Source organism: Ornithodoros turicata, chromosome 8 (assembly GCF_037126465.1).
Source record: "Ornithodoros turicata isolate Travis chromosome 8, ASM3712646v1, whole genome shotgun sequence".
NCBI lineage: Eukaryota > Metazoa > Arthropoda > Arachnida > Ixodida > Argasidae > Ornithodoros > Ornithodoros turicata.
The window spans coordinates 31,527,974-31,541,227 of record NC_088208.1 but is presented as its reverse complement, the minus strand read 5'-3'; the positions used below and the strand labels follow the sequence as shown (position 1 = coordinate 31,541,227).

At 50.6% G+C, this 13,254-nt stretch overlaps 1 protein-coding gene across 1 annotated transcript; it reads left to right on the top strand.

The window, feature by feature from the left end:
• Positions 1–2,561: 2,561 nt before the first annotated feature.
• On the top strand, positions 2,562–8,425 carry LOC135367007 (uncharacterized). The gene is made up of 3 exons (XM_064600051.1): positions 2,562–2,877; positions 3,644–7,582; positions 7,677–8,425. The coding sequence occupies exons 1-3, from the start codon at positions 2,697–2,699 to the stop codon at positions 8,384–8,386; spliced, it is 4,830 nt and encodes a 1,609-aa protein (XP_064456121.1). The 5' UTR covers positions 2,562–2,696; the 3' UTR covers positions 8,387–8,425.
• The last annotated feature ends 4,829 nt before the right edge of the window (positions 8,426–13,254 follow it).

Genomic DNA, 13,254 nt, shown 5'->3' with positions numbered 1-13,254 from the left:
GCCGTCGTCTCTGCACGCTCAGCATCTCCAGATGTCTACCCTCCTAGTAGGCAGTTCACACACAAAATACTTTCATCGATTGTTGCTGTGGCGCTACGATGCTGCACTGGCTGTGCAGATGAGAACAACGGGGGAGGGGCGACAGTGCAGTACCGTAAGTTTTGAAACTGAGAAGATCCCGGCCCAAAGTTCCCTTATATAGGGTTCCAAGTTTTCGATGTTTAATTTTTCAGAGATTCGGTGCCTATTTCGCTCACCAGGAATCTGTCTTTCGGTGGTAATATTTTGAAACGTGAAGACACCCGCTGAGAGCCGGCGAGGAACGTGACGGGAGTTTCCCATGCCTACAGTGAACCAACACTTGATGTCCTTGGGTTTTTTTGTTTTTGTTTTTTTACAATGCCAACTGCTAAAATCAGGGATTGGAAAGTTTGTGAGGTACACGGTAGCGATGCAGGTGACATCGCATACCGCTCTTTTCACTAAGGAATTGACACCGGAGCTTTCTTGTGGAAGTGAAATCTTCAGTCGGTTCCTGTCCTAGTTTTCAGTGTTTGTGGAATAGGCGTATAGTTCGCACTGGTACACTCCGTAGTCTCTAGGCTCTAGCTGGGCACTTGTTGACCGAACAGACCTATGCTCATTATAGAGATGCATTTGTAACTGGCCGGGATCCTGATTAACGGCAACATTAAGACCCCGTGAAAAGCTAAAGACGAAATATCTGTTCTTTCAAGAACGTCCTCTTGTCCACTGTCCGCTGCCAGCCAGTTCAGAGCAAAGGGACAGGAAATAATATAAAGACATTTGAAGTCGACGTTTCGACGCCAAACTACTAGAACTAGTAGAAAATGTACTGGCGTACGTTTATCGGTGCTTCTCGGCAAATAGCGAAGACCGGGTACCCATACAGAATCTGAAGATCAACCATCCCTGCATTTGAAAATTTTGTGCGGTGCATTTTCAGTGACCAGTCCCTAAAATAAATGCCCCAAGTCGCGAGTTGCCTAAGAGGTGTCGCGCAAAAACAACCAGTCTGTACTCCGCCGTTCCAAAGACAGAAGGGTAGACACCTTGAAGGATTGTCGCTCTGGAGATATACACGCAGGTTGCTCGCCCCCGCCTGAAATTTGACGCACTTGAACACCCGTTTTTTTTTGTTTTTTTTTACCAATGAAACGAAACAATTCAGGAACATTGTTACTTTCATCAACCTTAAATACAGACTTCTCGCTTAATGACTGAAAGACACGAAAACAGCTGTGAACCTGAAGCGCAGATAATGCCGTGCAAATGAATGACACACCGAAGACTGGTTTGTTGCAGACCCTGCAACTCCGTAATCACGGTGATGCACGATGCCGACGGGACTAATGCAACGGGATTCCGTTTAGAGTCTTTACTGGCACTTTCCTTACGCCCACTGTTCCAGGCGCACACGCTCTCTGCGGCTCGTCCACAGCAGCTTGATAAAACATTCGCAATGACTCTTAGTCAACAGTATTTCTTAGAAGAGCAGGCGCACTTGGTCATCGTAAACAATCAGACTCTTCCTTTGCTGTCAGGTTCTGGAGACTTACAAACACCGGGAGAACTCCGAGAGTCGGGAGCGGAATCGGCGTCTGCCTCCGCGAGGCCGCCGCCGTGACTTTTACCAAACGGCACTATGTCCTCAATAAACTCCACGACAGCCCTTTCTTCCACGTTCACTTGCTGATCCTGATGGGTCTTGCTTGTTTTGCGAACGGCTGTTACCCTCTTGTACTTAATGTTATCTTGCTCCTTGCCACCCACTGACGGTGTCGCTGAGCCGCCTGTGAAATAAGGCACTAAGCTATCCTGCCGATATGGGCTACGACTGCCTGGTCTGATGTTGTGACTCGACTCTACGACCCTCGTAACTTGTGTGACAGAGGTCCGTTTCAAAATGCCGTGAACATCAGGCTTGTCTTCCCTCCTTACCGTGATCTCTTGCAGCCCTGGTTCTTCTTTTATGGAGAATGACGATCCAGGAGGACTCCTCAGTTCGTCACGTGGGAGTAGTGCGCTTGTAGTGCTCCAGCTAAACATGATGCCCGTTCGAGATTTCGCAGGCCGCATTTCGTCCACGGTGCTGTTGGGACATGCAGAGGCATCAGAAGGTCGTACAGCACGATTCTTTCTCGTTTTCTTCGCCTGTAGAGTGATGTTTCGTAGTCTTTCGTTGAGCGGAGGAGTGGGTGGTGTGTCTCTGCCTCCCGATTTCTTCGTCGACTTTCGAGCGGTTCCGGAAGCCATGCGTTGAAGTGCCCCAGGTTTACTGGGAGGTCTCACGGATGCCGCGACACCGCTCTTTTACAGCGCGGTTCGCTTTCCATCGAGACTTCCACAGCTCCTTCATGATCCTCTTCCTCCTCTGAAACGCCTGACACTTTCGCTTATCAGTCACAAACGGGGAAAACCTGTACCCTGCTTCACGTGTAGCTGACCTGTGCCTAGGCTGCACAAAATTGTTTACAGCGTGAAATCGGCTGTTGTACCTTTCATTTCCAGTTAATATCTACGAGAATGAGGCTGTTTCTGGACAAAGCGGAACATGCTGCACGCGGACACGCTCGACAGTCAATCACCAAGAGAGGGCCGTAGGTGTCTGGAGCCAGGAGACCAGTTGAGGCCACGGGCGACAAAGGGTTCGCGTAGTGCAACAGCGAGTCGCTATGCAGACGCAACCGTCGTCGTCAAACGTTGGTGGTCGGGGTAGGACCAGTTTGCCTCATTTCAGGCGGCTCTCTCTGCGGGCAATAAGCAAGCCCCATGTGTCTGGCAGCAGTGTTGCTACTGAATCAAACCTCAATGCGCCAAGAGCGACCTCGTCCCTTTTGGGACAAAAGGCAAGCGGTAAGCACAACGTGTACCCTTGTCGGCATGTGCTGAATTCATTCAAGTCGATTCAGGCTTGTAGTACGATGTAGTACGTAGTGTTGTAGCACACACCTAGGTGGTTGGGAGAAGCTCGTCTTGATCTTTCCCGTAGAGAACTAGCCTAAGGATGACATCAAAACAACATTTCTGTCACGAGCCTTCGGGACATCCCTCTATAAATATATCTCAATATTTGTTTTTCCGTTGTTCTTGTTGTTGTTTTTCTTCTTTTTTCTGCCACCGGGCTCTAGAGTTGCGTGCAGCCAGTACATCGAAATATGTGCAGTTCTGTTTCCCAAAAGGGGCAAAATACGTTGTGCAACAATTATATACTCACAATTGGTGCCTGCACTACCAATGGCACTGGGGCATGATGTCTGTGACAGAGGCCTACGCACACCAAACGACAATTTCTAGCGTGTATCGCCGCGGTCTCGTGGTTGTGCATAATTTAAACAGGCGCAATCTTTTGTGGAAGGCATAGCCTCTTCGCCATTTTAAGGACTTTCCAGTCTGAACAATCCTGGGGCCTTCCAAACTGGAACGCGCTGCTCTGTCTCCACCACCTGAAACTCGCTGATGTAGGCACAAACATGACGACAACCGAGAGGCAAGAGACAAAGACACAGTGTGTCTTTGTCAACGTGCCGCTCGGTTGTCGTCACTGCCAGCTTGCCTGCACTCTTCCTCTAGTTTTAGTAGGAGAAACTTTGACTTATGTCTAAAATGACCACATTCGCAGATAATTCAAGCTGTGTAATCAACGTCAACAGCAATCCGCACACTCGCAACTCTCGTTCATCACACGGCACCTTGGGAGTACCCGGATCAATCGCGGTCACTGGTAGATCTCCTTCCGTAAGCAAAGTTGCATCGAAGGACCACCACCCACCACAGAAGCTACGCTCTTCAACAAGGAGCCTCGGATCCGTGTCTGGAACACCACTTGTTTTGAGAGTTTCGTCTCCGAAATTCCAGACTGCCTCCCATGATAGAGACCTGCGCGACACCAGTTCAGGGTCATCTCAACCGTGCGTTCATATATGGCCCATATCCAGCAAGCTGTGCTGCGAAATTCCAGAGTTGAAAGGTCCTGCAGCAACGGGTCGCAGCGACACGGGAAACGAGACGCGACGTTTGAGATGGTCGTTAAGCGAAGACCGGCACAACGGCGAAGTGTCTGAGATATGGATCGACTCGGACACCTTGCATGGAGAGACTGAACGTAGGATCAGACCGACAAGTGGCATACTGAAGACCTCGAAGACGTCGTCTTTCACGGACCAGTTGAGCGCTCTTAACCACGCGCTGCCATCTCCACTCTCAGGTTCGAGTGCACAAGCGGATAACCGTCCCGCAACGGACGTAGCAGACGCAACAGACGCAACAGACACTAATTGCCGATTAGATAGAGAACCGCTGAAAAGTTCATTTTTTCGGTCATGGAGCGATACGGAACAACAAGTTCACGAACAGACAGAACGGGACAGAAGCCATCAAACACTCATCAACGACACGGTCAGCTTGTTCTCAAAGCCAATGTTTACTGACATGCTACTGCCTACAAAAATCACACCGACATTTTTCCAACTTAGCTCAACGATACCTCCTGTGCCAGCAGCGCTTACAAGCACATCAGCAAGAGCTCCCACTGACATGCATGACGGAGGAAATGTCTTGACGGCTGGAAAGGAGGCGCTACAGGCACGTCCCTCCCTTGACTCGCAACCGCATTCTGCCGAGCAGGAGCTTAAGTGGGACCCGGCTCAAAAATCAACCACCGAACCCTCTATCGGTGCACTCAGTAGGTCATCGCAAGCTCTGCAAAACGTACCGTCCGCCGGCACAAAGCTATCTACAACGGGGATTCCGCGGATCATTCCCCCCAAGTTTCCGGATCTCCAGTCGCCCTCTCGCACAAAAAATGTAGGGGAGGATCGAAATGCCGGTATAAACATAATAAAGAAGACACCCGGACGCTTTTTTTCCAGCTTCGAAGACATGGCAATCCTGGAAGTTACTGGTGCAAGCAACCAATCCCAAGCGCCGGGATGTAAAGGAGCACGGGAGTTGTCTGACGCCACCGAAGAGAAGTATTCTGCTATATCAGCAGGGACAAAGAAAGGCTACGAAACGGTAGGGCAGCCGCCGGAAAGTGCTGCCACCGTACAACAGCGGCGACAGTCAACAACAAGCACCGGAAGTCAGAGGAGTAGCAAGTCGTTTGTACTTTCGGACATGAATCGTGCAGTGCTACTGCCGGAGAACACACTGCCCGCGCCTTCCTCTTCGTCCGACACGTCCCCGGTCAACTTGACGCGCGTTTACGGCGCGAACGCAACAAGTGGGGCTGCATCACACTTCGACAGAGAGTCGACCTTTGTGAAGGACGTTCGCACAAGGCTCTTTGAGGAAATAGACAAGAAGGATGGTGTCCGACAAGAAGGGCAGGAGCCTTCATTGGGACATTTGCACATCCGAGGAGAGGTCGTGAAAACTGAGCCCCGTCGACCAGTTCACATAAGTCGTGTAACAAGCTGTATTTCCGGAAGCGAGCAACTGTCTTCAGAGCAACCCGAGATTGTACAGCTGCAAGAAATCAAACGAATGAGGTCAGAGGAAATAGAACGAGAATCACGTAAAACGCCGAATCTGGAACCCGAAGAACTTGTCTCGAACAGTGCACAAGACACGAGAGCGGCGGATGCTGAACAGTTCAAGGTACCAGGAGTTGCTGTTACTACAAACACCGGGAATACGGGTGACGAAGAGAGACGTCGCCGTATCCGACTACTGGAAAGCATGGGCATAAAGAGTACTGAAATAACCCAGGACGATGATATTGAAGAGAAGCGACGAAAGGATCACGAAGCACTACTATCCAGACATGACGCGATTTCTTCGCGCGACATGAGCCTCATTACTGGCAGCGTGGCTGACTCCGAAGAACTTCAGATGAGCTTAGTTGCCCAGAGATGGTCACCTAGGCAAGATAAGTTGTCATCTACGGTCCCACAAATTTTAGCTATTACAGAAAAAGAGGCAGTTGATTTAGTTGGCAGAGAAAAGGGGGCTCAAGTTAAAGACATTTTACAGGTCGACGAGTCGACTGGAAGTCGAAAGGAACAGGTCGTGCAACACGGCTTAGCTGAAGATGCTACCGAAAGGGATATTCAGTCTGAGAGACCTCGTGTCCTTCAGGTTCAGAGTGATGCACATGGTGGGCAGATCTGTGGTGCTCCCATACATCAAGAAGAGTACAGGCAAACGGAGCCGAAAAACCCGGCACAAGTGGACGAACAAAGTGACTCGACGGCAAGGGAGAGGTTAGAAGTGGAAAGACCCCAGAGTGAATTTCATACACCGTACAGTGGACAGGGCATTGTAACTAAACAGTCAAGCGAATACCTAACCGCAATGGAAACCCCTTTGGTACTTGGGTCGGACGCAGACCTGCACGCCGGCGCAGTTAGGAGTGGCACAGCCACCGACACCATGGAGTTCTCCCAGCACTCCGCGGATCAGAAAGCGCACAAGGTACATCTCAGTGCAGAGTCGACCGAGGAAGGCCTGACCACGGTATCTGAACAAGACAGGCTACCAGCAAAATGCCTCAGCGTTCCCCTATCTCAACCAGTTACGAAGCGCAGTTACGAAGACAGGCGCCCTGAAAGAGGGGCGGTGGAACTGAACGCGGGTAGTCCCCAAGATAGAACCCTAAAAGAACTGCAAGTGACATACCTAGATAAACCAAATCAGCACCACTTACTCGAGGTCCCCAGAGGTAGTCGTAGCGGTCAACTAAGTAACGAACCTCCCCTAATGCAACGCGAGAGTCCTGGTACAAGAATAATCCATCATCGCTCTTCTGAATGCGGTACCCGAAGGCTGGATCCACACGTCCTCACGTACCTGATTGAAGTATCTCCCATCGTAGGTAACATCCAAGAGGACCAGTCTGACTTGGTGATGGCTGAGGAAGAACTCCTGGTTTCGGATATCATTGAACAGATCACGTCTCCACCGATGGCATCTTCGCAAATGAGAGGCGCTCGTGGGCAGATTCCGCCGTACAGGGTGCCGTCAGCACTAAGATCGGAGAGCCTCACGCAGTTAAGACATAACTACGCCACAAAAGTGGCCAAGCAAATACTTTCGAAGCCGTTAGCCGGGGAATTTACGGCGTTCTTTTCTTCGGAGGAAAAACGTCTGACTAAAGAACCGCCAAAATACGTCTGGTCGTCAAGCAGAGAGAATGTGCCTCTGACGAAGGACTTCAGGACCACAGAGCCACTAGTTGGAAACGACGTTTTCTACGCTACGGTTGAGGCTGACTCTGGACCGCATATGAGCAAGTATATAGAAGCTCTTCATACGTCTATTTCTGGTGGCTCCAGTGACACTGAGAAGGCCAAGATAATACATGCATCTAGTGACGAAGATGTCGGAAGAAATCGCACGCTGAAATGTTTCCGTCGCTACGAAAAGCCGTGTGGTAGTCGGTCACTATCATCCGTTACCGAAAACAAATTCAGACTGAGACTCGCTACATCCGAGGACATCGAGATGTTGTTGAAGCTACCATGGGGTGATTCCACTTCAACGATCACAGCGGGAGCTGTGTGGACAAGATACGAGCACACGCCCTTCGGCTTCTTCGTGGCGAAGAACGATACTCAAGGTACCGTTTGATGTTGCTGTTCCCTTCAGACTCTTATTAGTCTTTTTTGCTTTTTGTCCCACATGTCTAAGCAAAGCGCATCTTATTTTCACAGACAAAATCTGCGGGGCCGCCAGTGTTCTCCTCTTCCGTAATGAGGTGGCAACGTGTACCATCTTCATGCTCATGCCAGAGTACACCTTTGCCGACTTGGGCTGCACCCTATGGAACCAGGTTCTGCACATATCCGAAGGGAAAGATTTGACCACAGTTCTTCCCCAGGCCGACAGCATAGAACTTATGGCGCAGTTCCCATTCCACGTTTCTGCGGTCGGAACATTAATGCGTGGACCCGTCACCATTTCCTGCAAAACGTTTAATGCCACTGTGACAGTGATAGACTACAGCGAAGCATTTTTCAAGCCCTTAGTAATGTATGACAAGATTGTTTTCGGCTTCGACAGAGAACGTTTCTTAGACTATACGTTGAAAGAAGAGGGACTCGTTGTTAAGGTTGCTGTCGGAGAAAACGATATCGTGAAGGGATTCGCGGCGGTGCAAGCGGACCGCTGGAACGGCCCTGTGCTCCGCTGGCTCATGGCAGATGACTTCGCCGTGGCAGAGTCCTTACTCCACAACTTCATACGTGCATGCAGTGAAGACGAAAGCCTCGGAATCTTTGTCTCTTTTTACACGCGCAGTCCAATTACCAAAGCCATATGCAGTAAGCTGAACACTACCCTGCTAACTCCATGGCAACTGCTGTATAACCGAAGGGAGCCTATCTTAAATTGGCAAAGGATAGTATGCTTAACCGACCTGTAACGAAAATAAATATGCAGCGGCTTGTGCTTTCCACGAATACAGACGCCTCTGCAGCTACTAGCAGAAGTATTTGCTGCTTGGGGCATAACCATTATGGGTCATTCGTTATGAGGGTTTCTTATTTCTTATGCAGCCTTATGATGTCGAGAGCTACATTGCGGTGGAAAGAGCTCGCTGTTGTCGGCGGTGATTCGACGGTGTGGTCGACGGCTCACAACGTGGCAGCCAGTAAGATGTTGTAAGAGACGAGTAAGAGACTCCCTCCAACTGTTACCCGCGCTGTGCCCCTCGCGAGTGGCAAGGTAACATCGCTGAGGATTTTGAAATAGTATCTTCATTTTCAAACAGTCTCAAATTTGCGTAAGCAGCTAGCTCATGTCCACTGGACAAAACAGAAGCAACGGCTGTGAGCAGAGAGCGGGCTATATGCAATAGAGACGTTCACAGGTTACAGGTTTGTACTCTCACACTAAACGTGTAACATCACGGTACCATTACTCACACTCTATTGTATGGGGGCTATGGGGCTATTGCTGAAAGAATTGTCGCCGTTGTCGGCCTCACAAGGGTGGGCAACGTCACGACTACCGCTCTGGAGAAATGCGCGTCCTGAGGGGGGAAAAAAACAGGAAGACCCCCAGACAGCACGGACGGCACCAGGATTCGAACCCGGGACGCTAACTACTCACCACTCTACTTTATAGTCATGAAGGCCTGATACAATATTCTGGCCCATAAGATGTGTTGAATAAAAACTGTTCCGCTTTCGTTTTGCGTGTTCAAGGCGGTCAGCCAGAAGTAGTCTTGGCTGCGGTGTAGTACCACAATAAGACATCATCTATACATGCTTCAATAAATAAATACTGGCGACCGCAAGCGCCTGTCGAGTAGCATATTACTGCCTCCTCCTTCGGCTCTTACTCCATCTAGCCCCCATGTCACTGCGCAAAGGATGCAAGGGAAACTTCTCAAAATACACAGTCAAATCGAATTGCTGTGGTGATGCTAGGCACGTTGTAAACAACTCTAGCCATTTTGCTTTTATGCAATTTGGACCAGCGCCATTCTACCACGTAGACAACGGTGCTGGGGACTCTAGGAAGCAGAAGAAGAAGCAGACTGGTCTGGTACTCCTCGAGAACGGGTCTCGAGGCCCGAATCGGCTCTCGTACGCTTCCTTCCATTCGAGTTTACCGCGGCTCCAGAGCGCTTGACCTTCAAAATCAACGCTGCTAGCTATCGTCCTTGGCTTCGTGCTTAGTTCTCCGTGGTAATTACAGGACGCCATGTCATCTCGTACAGAGTTCTCCACTCGAAAAAAGTCGTCGAAGAAGAGTTCGAAGAGTTCAGAATCATTGAAACGTGGCAGTTCATCGGGACAGGGCTTCGGAAAGTCGCCCTTCATCAATGTGTCCAAACCAAACTACCCGAAGAAAGTAAGCATACAGAGCCTTGTTGGAAGCAGCAGTAGTAGCAGTGAGTTATCCCAGCACAACCTTCCGTGCATGCCAAGTTCTGGTGAAGATTCAGCACAGAAGGGGCTGGAGTACACAGCTCAGACCACTGGTGAAAGCCCGCCGACGTCTGCTCCACCGGGAACTGATCAAGTAATAGGCGTCAAAAGCCCGTTTGCAGATCAGACGTCCCCACCAAAGAGCCCGGGTACAGACCAAAAGTCAGCTACAAGAAGCCCTCTTGCCGACCAGGCTCAAGCTTCTGCGCCGAAAAGCCCTCTTGCCGACCAGGCTCAAGCTTCTGCACCAAGAAGCCCATTTGCCGATCAGACGCAAGCTTCTGGTCCAAGAAGCCCATTTGCCGACCAGGCTCAAGCTTCTGCGCCGAAGAGCCCTCTTGCCGACCAGACGCAAGCTTCTGCACCAAGAAGCCCATTTGCCGATCAGACGCAAGCTTCTGGTCCAAGAAGCCCGTTTGCCGACCAGGCTCAAGCTTCTGCGCCGAAAAGCCCTCTTACCGACCAGACTCAAGCTTCTGCACCAAGAAGCCCATTTGCCAATCAGACGCAAGCTTCTGGTCCGAGAAGCCCGTTTGCCGATCAGGCTCAAGCGTCTGCGCCGAAAAGCCCTCTTGCCGACCAGACTCAAGCTTCTGCACCAAGAAGCCCATTTGCCGACCAGACGCAAGCTTCTGGTCCAAGAAGCCCGTTTGCCGACCAGACGCAAGCTTCTGCTCCAAGAAGCCCATTTGTGGATCAGACGCAACCATCTGCACCAAGAAGCCCTTTTGCAGATCAGGCTCAAGCTTCTGGCCCAAGAAGTCCTTTTTTAGATCAAACTCAGGCGTCTCCCCAAAAAGACCAGTTGGCAGAACAGACGCAAGCTTCCGCTCCAAGAAGTCCGTTGGCAGATCAAAAGCAACCATCTGCACCAAGAAGCCCTTTTGCAGATCAGGCTCAAGCTTCTGGACCAAGGAGTCCATTTTTAGATCAAACTCATGCGTCTCCTCTAAAAAGTCAATTTGCCGAGCAAACTCAAGCGTCTGCGTCAAGAAGTCCGTTGGCAGATCAGACGCAGGCGTCCGGCCCGAGAAGCCCATTTGCAGATCAAACGCAAGTTTCTGGCCCGAGAAGTCCATTTGCAGACCAGAAACAAGCTTCTGCTCCAAGAAGCCCATTTGCCGATCAGACACAAGCTTCTGGCCCAAGAAGTCCGGTGGCAGATCAAAATCAAGCTTCTGGGCCAAGAAGCCCTTTTACCGATCAGCGTCAAGCTTCTGGCCCAAGGAGCCCGGTAGCAGATCAAGCTCAGGCTTCTGGGCCAAGAAGCCCTTTTACCGATCAGCGTCAAGCTTCTGGCCCAAGAAGTCCGGTGGTAGACCAAAATCAAGCTTCTGGGCCAAGAAGCCCTTTTGCCGATCAGCGTCAAGCTTCTGGCCCAAGGAGTCCGGTAGCAGATCAAGCTCAGGCTTCTGGGCCAAGAAGCCCTTTTGCCGACCAGCCGCAAGCTTCTGGGCCAAGAAGCCCGTCTGCCGATCAGTTGCAAGCTTCCGGCCCAAGAAGCCCATTTGCTGATCAGACACAAACTTCTAGGCCAAGAAGCCCATTTGCCGATCAGACGCAAGCCTCCGGCCCAAAAAGCCCATTTGCCGATCAGACGCAAGCTTCCGGCCCAAGAAGCCCATTTGCCGATCAGACTCAAGCTTCCGGCCCAAGAAGCCCATTTGCAGATCAGAAGCAAGCTTCTGCACAAAGAAGCCCATTTGCAGATCAGACACAAGCTTCTGGACCAAGAAGTCCGGTGGCAGATCAAACTCAAGCTTCCGGCCCAAGAAGCCCGTCTGCCGATCAGCGGCAAGCTTCCGGTCCAAGAAGCCCTTTTGCAGATCAGACACAAGCTTCTGGGCCAAGAAGCCCATTTGCCGATCAGGCGCAAGCTTCTGGACCTAGAAGCCCTTTTGCCGATCAGGCTCAAGCATCTGGACCAAGAAGTCCGGTGGCAGATCAAACTCAAGCTTCCGGCCCAAGAAGCCCGTCTGCCGATCAGCGGCAAGCTTCCGGTCCAAGAAGCCCATTTGCAGATCAGACACAAGCTTCTGGGCCAAGAAGCCCATTTGCCGATCAGGCGCAAGCTTCTGGACCTAGAAGCCCTTTTGCCGATCAGGCTCAAGCATCTGGCCCAAGAAGCCCATTTGCAGATCAGAAACAAGCTTCTGGCCCAAGAAGTCCTTTTGCCGATCAGACTCAGGGTTCTGGACCTAGGAGCCCTTTTGCCAATCAGACCCAGGGATCCGCCCCTAGAAGCCCTTTCACCGATCAGACTCAGGCATCTGGTCCCAGAAGTCCGTTGGCAGATCAGACCCAAGCTTCTCCTAAAAGCCCATTTGCAGACAGGACACAAGCTTCTGCCCAAAGGAGTCCATTCGCAGACCAGACACAAGCTTCCGGTCCACGAAGTCCTTTTGCAGATCAGCAGTCTGCTCCTGGTGGTGTGCCCCAGAGCGACGATCTATCTGAAGTACCTATCCAAGTTAATCTCGTCGTGGATGTCATCCCACCAAAAAGCCGCGGAACGTCACCCACAGCGACGACCACGCCACCCCAAACACAGGATGCGTCATCTTTCCAGACGGAGAAGACGACAGAGTACGTGTCGCCCGTGTATGGTGAACAAACCGAAGGTCAAGCAGCGGACAATTCTGTGGGAGTTACAGTAACAGTTGACGTCGCGAAGATGGAGGGGTCTGGTTAGACGAAGGGCAGAGTAGCGGGTGCAATTAGCCTTGAGACAACTGACGGGTGAAGATAAAAATCATGCTAAAGATGCTGTGTGGATGTCTCTCTATGGGAAATTGTATCTTCACACTCTTAGGCAACCATTCAGAACGATCTCGTCCCTCGTCTTTGTCCCTTTTGGTGTGCATTTATATTTTTGTTCACACTGTTTTTTTTGTTTGTTTTTTTGTTCACACACACACACTGATGTCTCTGTGCTTTTTGAGCGAATTTCGTCGAAGATAGGTTTTGGACGTTCTCAATTGACAGTTTGGCAGGTAGGTTACCGTACATGTGTGGGTCACAAACCGTGTATGATGTGTGAAGCTCATCAATGGCCTGTCTAACTGCAACAGGTAAGACTGGCAGTGTCTTCTGGGCCTCAAAATGCAATTGCAGTAGGGTGATAGTGTAGACCACCTATGAGCGTCCTTTGCCCTACGAAACTACGTTGCCGTGTGCACGTTTACCGCAAATCAAAGTGGGTGGACAATGGCGTCTGTATAAAAATCGCGATAACCCTGCTAATTAAGTCCAATTTTTCACTTCGACACATTATTTTCGAATACGGTGCAAGTGCCAGGAAATAAGCTAGTCTATACGGGCATAGATTTGTGGGGTCTCTGAGTTTCGTAGGGGG

Excerpts from the sequence above, each read along its gene's own strand:
- LOC135367007 (XM_064600051.1), top strand. The coding sequence starts at position 2,697 with ATGCAGACGCAACCGTCGTCGTCAAACGTTGGTGGTCGGGGTAGGACC. Across the intron at positions 2,878-3,643 it reads TTTGGGACAAAAGGCAAGCG|ATAATTCAAGCTGTGTAATC; the intron begins GTAAGCACAACG and ends CCACATTCGCAG. Across the intron at positions 7,583-7,676 it reads GGCGAAGAACGATACTCAAG|ACAAAATCTGCGGGGCCGCC; the intron begins GTACCGTTTGAT and ends TTATTTTCACAG.